The sequence below is a fragment of the Aethalodelphis obliquidens genome, unplaced genomic scaffold (assembly GCF_003676395.1).
Source record: "Aethalodelphis obliquidens isolate GAN/ISIS:26980383/991018 unplaced genomic scaffold, ASM367639v1 scaffold46, whole genome shotgun sequence".
In the NCBI taxonomy this organism is placed as follows: Eukaryota; Metazoa; Chordata; class Mammalia; order Artiodactyla; family Delphinidae; genus Aethalodelphis; species Aethalodelphis obliquidens.
Window position 1 is genome coordinate 12,385,034 of NW_020837990.1, and position 9,702 is coordinate 12,394,735.

At 38.9% G+C, this 9,702-nt stretch overlaps 1 protein-coding gene across 1 annotated transcript; it reads right to left on the reverse strand.

Moving 5' to 3' along the window:
• Positions 1–475, reverse strand: LOC113607006 (DPH3 homolog). Its single transcript, XM_027081872.1, has one exon. It carries the CDS (start codon positions 410–412, stop codon positions 161–163), a length of 252 nt encoding a protein of 83 aa, XP_026937673.1. The 5' UTR covers positions 413–475; the 3' UTR covers positions 1–160.
• Positions 476–9,702: the final 9,227 nt, after the last annotated feature.

Here is a 9,702-nt window from a genome sequence, read left to right on the forward strand (position 1 = left end):
CTTACTTCTTCAACTTGGCAGCCAATGGGAAGAATCCACACTCTATGGACCAGCAAACTAAAAAATGACTGTCACCATGAAGAAGTCAGTGACTTTGCATTTGAGTTTTCCATCTTGGCTCATTCCCCAAAGTTCAGGCTTTGGAGTCCTAAAGTCTTCTTCAACATTTAACTAGTTCTTCGTTGGTGGAAGGGGCTGGGACTGTCTCTCCACATGTAAACTGATTTTTGTCATAAGTCACTTTTATAATGAGAGAGCAGCTAGGGCACGTTACCACGTCTTCCCTATTCTCCAGATCTTCCTTGGTGATGCAGAAGTTACTCCCACATGGGCAGGGGTAGAAGTACTTCTCCGAGTCCTCGTCATGTTGGAAGTCCTCAGTCTCCACCTCGTCGTGAAACATCGCCATCATTACTGGGGCCAGCAGAGGTCTGTCACCTCTGCTGTCCGACCCAGGCCAGGGTATGTCCAACTTGCCCATATAATCTTGATTTTCAAAGGAAAAGATAATATGAGAAAAGAAAATTACAGATAATTTCCTGAGGATTTTAAGTGTAGAAATCCTAAATAAAATATTTGCAAACTAAGTCCAACAGAGTATAAAAGTAAAATATACCATGTAGTTCACAACATTAACAGCTTTAAGGACAAAATAACATGATTATCTTAAAAGGTTTTGAGAAATATTTCATAGAAATCGAGCATAAATTCATGATAAAAATTCTTAGCAAATCAAGAATTTGCTTAACCTAATGAAGGACAATTATGTTATGGCAAACATGGGGAAACAGTAGGAGCATTCCATTTAACATCGGGAATGATTAAGGGTGCCCAGTATCATCATTTCTATTCAACCTTGTATTGACATTTTTAGCTAGTGCAATAAGGCAAGAAAAAGAAAGTAGAGGCATAAGGATCGGAAAAGAAGAAATAGAATTGCCAATTATTTGCTGATGACATGATAGCCTCGTAGAAAATCAAAGACACCTGGGGCAAAGTATTATATTATTAGAAATAATAGGAGAATTTAGCAAAGTCAGTTCATTTCTATACACCAGTAACAAATAACCATAAAATGTAATTTAAAAGAAGATATCACTTATGATATATTTAAAAAATCAGATATATAGGAATAAAAATTTTTAAAAAGATGTGCAGGACCTCCTTGGAGAAAATTTAAAACTATTGAGATTTATTAAAGAAGTCCTAAATAAATAAAGAGAAATACTATGATACATATTTCTTATTTCTTAAATGGAAAAAAACTTTAATATTATAAATATTTCAATTCTCCTCATATTGGCTCATAGACTTAATGCAATTCCAACAAAAATTTCAGTAGGATTTTAATGGAATGTGATAGTTTATTCTAAAATTTATGTGAGGACTTCCCTGGTGGCACAGAGGTTAAGAATCCGCCTGCCATTGCAGGGGACACGGGTTCAAGCCCTGGTCTGGGAAGATCCCACATGCCGTGGAGCAACTAAACCTCTGTGCCACAACTACTGAGCCCATGTGCCACAACTACTGAAGCCTGAGCACCTACAGCCTGTGCTCGGCAACAAGAGAAGCCAGCACAATGAAAAGCCCGTGCAACACAACGAAGAGTAGCCCCCACTAGCCACAACTAGAGAAAGCCCACACACCGCAAAGGTGACCCAATGCAGCCAAAAATAAATAAATAATTAAAAAAACAACTATGTGAAAGAATAAAGGACCAAGAAGTCAAACATTTCTATAGAGGAGTAGGGAGGGGAGATTTGCTTTATTAGCCAACAGGGTTTATTTTGAAGCTGTAGTATATAAAGCATGATATTTGTTCAGAAATAGAAAAATAAACTTTGGGCAGGTAGAAAACTCAGAACCAAACCCATGTATATATGGAATTTTGGTATATGACAGATGTGACCTGGCAGATCAATGGAGAATGGAGGGACTATTCAATAAATGTATCTGTAAAAACTGGTGATCTATAATGGAAAAAATGATATTGATTCCTTCCTTAAGTCGTTTGTAAAAATGAACTCCAGATAAATTAAGGACTTAAATGTTAAAAGTAAAATTTTGTAAATTTTATTAGAAAATATAGGTAAATACATTTCTGACTTTGAGGTAGGGAAGAATTTATTAAAGACACATAAAAAACCCTCTACCCATAAAAGAGAAATCTGATGACATTAAAATTAAGATCTGAACACCAAAAGATATCTTATGAAAGAAAAGAGAGAAGGTACCAACTGGAAGAGGATATTTGCAACCCAACTAACCAACAAAGGATTACTAGCAAGAATATATAGAGGTTTCCTCAAATTAATAAGGAAATAGCAAACAATCCAATAGACAATGGGCAAGAAATACAAACAAGAATTTCACAGAGGAGAAAACACAGATGATCAATAAAATCATTATGAGAAGGTCAACTTCATTATTTATTGGGGAAGGCATATTAAAACCACAATGAGATACCAACTTATACCCATTCAATGGGCAAAAATTAAGAAGTGGACAATGCCACATATTGGAGAGAATATGAATTAGCTGGGTACGACCACTTTGCAAAGTTTGTTGTTATCTGATGTTGAACATTTCCATATTAACTCAACAATGCTACTTTTAGGTATATACCCAAGAAAAACTCTATGTACAATAGGAGACATAAACAAGAATGTTCCCAGCAGCACTTATTGCACTCTTAGCAAGATAAATACCTGAAACGACCCAAATACTTATCAATAGAAAACAGATAAATTGTGGTAATTTCACACAACGGCATATTATATAGCAAAATAAATAGCTAGAAGCAAAAATATGAATAACCTGAGCAATAAAATTTTTTTAAAAAGGAAATTCCCTCATATTTTATAGAGCCTGAAGCTCTTTTATAATGTTGAAAACAAAGAAAATTGAACAATAGAATTATTAGGAATACAAATGTGATAAAGCTATAATTTCAAAAACAAGTTATAATAATAACTGCAAGATTCAAGGAAGGGGAAGTAGAGGAATAGACTGGGGAGAAGCCCATAGGTGGGTGTAAATGATTGTTAATGTTCTAATTCTTGTATTGGGTGGTTGGTTCACATGTATTTAAATTATTAATAATAATAAGCAAATTCATATATAAGTACATAGTTTATATAAATAAAAACAAAAGAGGACCATGCTTAGACCCGTGATGAGGGAGTGTTACAAATCAAAGATAATCCAATTCTGTGCTCTTGAGTGGAAAACCAAGAACAATATCAACTCCCTCACATGTTTTGCTTTTATTATTAGTTATCATTAATCCACCCAACAATCCTATTTTTCGTTACTACTATGATTTTTTTTTTTTGAGGCTAAACCACAAAAAGAATTTATTTAAGTGTCCTGAGAGGACAGGAAGGTGGGAGCTGGGAGAGCTAAGACCAGGATGTCTGATACTTGCTTCCCATATCCTGTAGAAAATGTTTTCTATTCCAAGACCTAGTCCTTCACATTTTTTTTGTTTTCCATTAGTGTTCTGTTTGCTCATCTGTATGTATAGCATTTCAATGTACATTTACATACAATTTACATACAACTTAATGTAAAAATGCCTTTTACTACAATAACCATTGTGTTAAACCACAGACTAAAAAGTTAATGTGTTGTAATATTAGCATGTCAGTGCCTAGTCCACCTTTAACTGCTGGCTCAATCAATAAATATTGGATGGCCATTTCTTTAATCATTTGAATTTTCATAAAATACATATCCAGTTATTCTTCCCCTCCTTCACCTGACTCGCTGTTAAACTTCCTTTCTTCCTTTTACTCCATCTCATATTCTGCAGTCAAGACTTTTCAGTACCTACTCTTCTGAGAGATTGGCTCAAAGAGACACAGATGTAGAGAACAAACGTATGGACACCAAGGGGGGAAAGGGGGTGGTGGGATGAATTGGGAGATTGGAACTAACATATATACACTAATATGTATAAAATAGACAAATAATGAGAACATGCTGTAATGCACAGGGAACTCTGTTTAACTTAGCTGTACAGTAGAAACTAACACAACATTGTAAAACAACTATACCCCAATTTAAAAATAAAGAAAATTTTATGTATTATGATTTCCTTTTTACAGATGAATCAAATCTTAGTGAGTTAACATAACTTGCTTGAGTCCACAAAGCTGGCATGTGGCAGATTCCAGAATGTGAAGTTTCATCTGTTTGACTCTAGGGCCTAGCCCTTACAACTGGGCTAGGCTCCTGGTCATTAAGATTGTTTTAACCACTAGTATACCAACCTAGAGTAATTGTTGTGCTGAGGATAACAATCTCTAGATATGTGAAGGTAAGAGTTCACCAAAGAGTTCATTTAAGCGTTTTGTCAAAGTATGCCATGGCAAGTTGAAGAATTTGCCCATGTGTGTCATAATGGAAAAACTGTGTAAAAATGAAGAATCATTGAGTAATAAGAATTTGAATGCAAGAGAGCTCAAGTAAGAAATGTCATGCACTGTTGGATCAGGAGTGATTCATTCCTTTAGTCTGCATAATGTTCCTTTTCCATATGCCCATGCAGGAATGTATAGATATAGAGACAATGTTCACAAAACCTTTTGAGTGGTTGTAAACGTGTTCTACACCTGATTTATTCTGCTTTGTGACCTCACCCAGACACCCTTCTTTCTGGTTTCTTGTGTCTTTAAAGCACATCAAATGTGAAGCCCAGGCCCCCTCTACTGGTTAGCCACATTTTGTCATAAGTGTCTTCCTAAATAGGCATCCATCCATCCCTGTGAGTAAAGATAAGTTGATGCTTATTTCTAGTGCCCTGATTTTTTTGGGAATGCAGAATTGACAGTGAGAAAGAGAGAGGAGTATGTATTTTTTGTGAAGAAGACAGAATGTCACCAAGAACCTGGTTTGTGGGCAGATGCCGTACAATGACTTGTATGGAAACTTTGGGGGAAGAAGATTGGAGGTGTGGAGATCGGCTTTAGAGGCAGCATTTGTAGCCTTTGCTTTATAGCTTAAAAGTCTATTAACTTTCTTTAACTCATCATCCAAATTAAATTTATTAGGTAATCCCACAGACAGGTGTCTTTTTGGGTGTACCTCTACCCCATTTCCCTTGAAGTTGGGATTCTCTTCTTCCTGTGTTTACTTGCCAAATCTATTCATCAGAGTAAAATGAGGACCTCTGAGGCAGAAATCACGTTTAATTTTCTGTCAGGTTCAGCCCCCAACTCCCAAATAGTGCATACCACATGGTAAATATCAATTATGCTACTTAGCTACCCTTTCTCAAATTGCCATGTAAGGACGGAAAACATCCCCATCCAGTAGTCCAAGGAAATTCAAATCAAAAGGATGAAAGAAGATGCTGACCACTCCCCAGAAGACCAAATACAGTAATTTTATTGTTGTGCACATAATCACTATTTGATGGGAAACATTTCAGTGTATGTTAGTTCCAAGATGTTGAAGTTCAATAAGTTCAGAAAACATCTGTTAAAATGACTTCCCTGGGCTTCCCTGGTGGCACAGTGGTTGAGAATCTGCCTGCTAATGCAGGGGACACGGGTTCGAGCCCTGGTCTGGGAGGATCCCACATGCCGCGGAGCAACTAGGCCCGTGAGCCACAACTACTGAGCCTGCGCGTCTGGAGCCTGTGCTCCGCAACAAGAGAGGCTGCGATAGTGAGAGGCCTGCGCACTGCCATGAAGAGTGGTCCCCGCTTGCCACAACTAGAGAAAGCCCTCACACAGAAACGAAGACCCAACACAGCAAAAATAAATAAATAAATAAACTCCTACCCCCAACATCTTTAAAAAAAAAAAAAAGTGACTTCCCTTTTCCTCTACCCCTGAACCTCCAAATCCTTAAACACTGAAGAGGGCAAAACAACATGGTTCTTTTATTCTTTTCAACTAACAAAACCCTGACAGAAATATAGAAGAAACTCTGAGCATCAGGAAGCAGACAGGAGCAGCAGGTTCCGTGGGCAGGGAGCCAGGAGCCCTGGGTTCTGATCTCAGCTCCACCAAGTGGTGGCTAGGTTACCATTGGAGAATCACGTCAATTTAGTTTGTGCCTCAGTTTCCTTATTTGTCAAATAGTAATAATCATGTCTGCTCTATATACTAACCTCACTGGGTAGGTAGATAATGCATGAGAAAGTGGAACAGGGAAGAGCCAAATCTGACTACATGTTGGATCTGTTTCTTTTACTTTAACCTTTGCTTCCTGTTGCTTTTGTTCACTAAAAGGATACTGTCTATACATACTGGCCTGCCTTGGGGAACCCCGCCCCTCTGCCTGAATGTCAAACCAAAGTGCTTTTGTTCAGGGAAACATCCGGACCCTGTCCACCTGTGGATGGCTGCAAGACAGCGGAAATTAACACGTCCCCTCCCTGAAGCTGGCCATTCCAGGGGATATTTGCAAAACTTATGGCTTTTTTACTTTACTTCCCCACCTCCTCCCCCTCTCTGTGCTGTAAAAGAAACTGGCATCCAAACCCCTGTAAAGTGGTTAATTTGAGATATTAGTCTGCCATCTTCTCGGTCTGCCGGAATAAAGTCGTATTCCTTGCCTCAGCACCTCATCCCCGCTTTATTGGCCTGTTGTGCAGCGAGCAGAGAGAGCTTGGACTCGGTAACAAAAGCATTTTGTAAACTCTTTGTTTCTAGGTCCTCTTCTCACTCTGTATTCTCTCTGGAGCAGAGTACAGGGCGGTCACGTCACACCTACTTTCTACTCCACCATGTTTATGTACTGGAGGCTTCTGACGGCTCTCAGACTGGGGCGAGCAGGTCTGCCCTGGCTTTAGAGGGCCTTGCATGTCAGAACTCCCCCACCCCACCACAGAGTATTAAAGAGCACCCGGGCCCTCCTTCACTTGGGCATCCAGCATTTGCATAGCACGGCCATAAGCCTAAATATCCACTTTAATAACCAACACTGTTTAACCCCCAGGTAAACGTTTTCCCACATCTCTTGCTGGCTGCCTCGGAATGCTGGGGAGGTTTGTGGGTCGAGCTGTTTGCAAAGACAGGGTCCCACAGTGCTGGGAAATCTGGGGAGCATTGGGTGATGGAAGTGCTTGGATAAGAGGAAAGACAAATTAATCAATTCTTCAAACTTCTCTTTCAGTAAGAATGACTACATTTTCCCATATCCCAATTATTGGTCTCCAATACCGCTGAGTGTACACTTGTCTTACTTCTTTTGTGTTCACAAATTTAGGGTGATTTCACAACTATTGCACATGGTGGCTGAAGAATACTTTGCAACATAAAGTAATTCATATCCCTCTTAAACTGTACATATGGAGTTTAATTAAAATGTTTATAAAGCGTGATGCCAATTGTTTGCATTGGCAGCTAGAAGGACAGTAAATTCTGAATGAAGAATCATTTTATTTTTATAAACCTATTAGTAACATTTAATTAAATTTTCAAAAATTAAATTTAAAATATTTAATTTAAAATGTTGACATTTGTTAATTTTAATTTATGCTTTCCCCTTTAATTTTTTTTTTTTAGATTTTTTTTTTTTTGCGGTACGCGGGCCTCTCACTGTTGTGGCCTCTCCCATTGCGGAGCACAGGCTCCGGACGCGCAGGCTCAGCGGCCATGGCTCACGGGCCCAGCCGCTCCGTGGCATGTGGGATCTTCCCGGACCGGGGCACGAATCCGTGTCCCCTGCATCAGCAGGCGGACTCTCAACCACTGTGCCGCCAGGGAAGCCCCCCCTTTAATTTTTATAGATGCTTTTGAATATTTTAGAAGAGACATAACTTTGACATTATATGAAAAATAATTTTACATTGTTTTTACATTTAGTTTACCTTTATGATGAAAATATAGTAACATTTTGTACAGTTTGAGTACACTTACATTTTACTTTTATATCATTATTGTCAAGAAAGCACAAATCATGTGAGTGTCTTCATTATAACACCTTAATTAGTGATTTTACTAAAATAAGAGCAAGAAAAATAGTAGATACTCTATAAATATTGGTTGAGTGAGCAGAAAAATACAAATTAAAAAAATATTAAATTACCTTTAAGAGTATGAATTCTACCTCAGAGCAATAAAAATTTATTATATAAGTTTCTCAAGTAGGGGTTTTTCAAATGGGAATGTAAGACATGTGCCATGATTGAGGAGGGGGAGGGATTTCTTAAAGCGTTTCTTAAATATACTGCATCTTCTGGAATATAAATTTTCCCTTTTAAGTTTTAATTAATTAATTATTATTATTTTTTTGCTGTACGCGGGCCTCTCACTGTTGTGGCCTCTCCCGTTGTGGAGCAAGGTTCCAGACGCACAGGCTTAGGGGCCATGGCTCACGGGCCCAGCTGCTCTGCGGCATGTGGGATCTTCCCGGACCGGGGCACGAACCCATGTCCCGTGCATCGGCAGGCAGACTCTCAACCACTGCGCCACCAGGGAAGCCCCTTTATTTATTTTTTAAAGTTTTCATTTATATATGAAAAACAGAGTAGGTGTGAGATTTAAACAAATAAGATAGACATAGTGCTTTGGAGAATGTTTATTTCCCAAAGGTTGTGTTGGGTCACTTTCCCAGGGCTGCGCATTTACACATACGAGTGCCCCTGTGCCCCTGTGTGCATGTGTGCGTGTGTGTGTGTGTGTGGTGTGTGTGTGTTGTGCTGTGTGCAGCTGATACTCTTCTCTCTCAGTTCTTCAGTGGAAAGGTTTAAGAAGCACTGAAAGAGGTAACAAGCAGTTGACAGTTGGACAAGATTAGTATGCCTGGGGAGGGACTGTCAAAATCCTTTTCTTTTTTTTTTCCTGTTATTTTATTTTATTTATTTTTATTTAAGAATACAGCATGTTCTTATTAGTTCTCCATTTTATACATATTAGTGTATACATGTCAATCCCAATCTCCCAGTTCATCCCACCACCACCCCCACCACTTTCCCCCCTTGGTGTCCATACGTTTGTTTGTTCTCTACATCTGTGTCTCTATTTCTGCCTTGCAAACTGGTAAATCCTTTTAAAATCCTTCATTTGAAGAGGAGTGAGGCATTACACCAAGTCGCCAGCTTGATGGATTCTTTTTGTGTGTGGCACTAATGAGACCATGTCATTAATTCTGTTCCTGAGTGGGCTGGCTAAAACTCTTCTACTCTGCTGAGATGGCCCTACCTTGGCCAACCTAGTATGAGGCTGCTTGGCTATTGCCAAAAGGGAAGGAGAGGACACAGCGCAACCTAATAGTGCTTTGGAAGAACAACCAAACGAACATTTTCTGCCGAAGGTGGGTAAGTAGTGCTTCCTTCGTGCAGGTCTGTGCTCTGAGTTCTCGGTTCCTCCATCAGTTCCTCCAAGGCATTATGAAATCCTAATTGAGCTCCATATTCCTTTCTGTTCTGCTCTGCTCTATTTTTCAGTTCTGCAACATGAGAGTGGTAACCCTAGGGATAAGAGTCAGAAAAAAACAATAATATTAGGAGTTAGGTGGCCTGGTCCTAGTTCTGCCTCGGGCACGAAGTAGTTCTGAAACTTGGCACAAGTTCATTGAACTTTGCTAGGCCCCCCCTTTCCTCATTTATAAATGAGAGTTTTTTGGTTATTAGGTGATCCCTAAGTTTCCTTCTCATTTGAATGGTTTGGATATTTTTGAACACTTTCCTGCAAAGTTTTCCCTTTATTTTTTGTAACCCCCCCCCAAAGTGTAAACTTAATGAAA

Excerpts from the sequence above, each read along its gene's own strand:
- LOC113607006 (XM_027081872.1), bottom strand. The coding sequence starts at position 412 with ATGATGGCGATGTTTCACGACGAGGTGGAGACTGAGGACTTCCAACAT.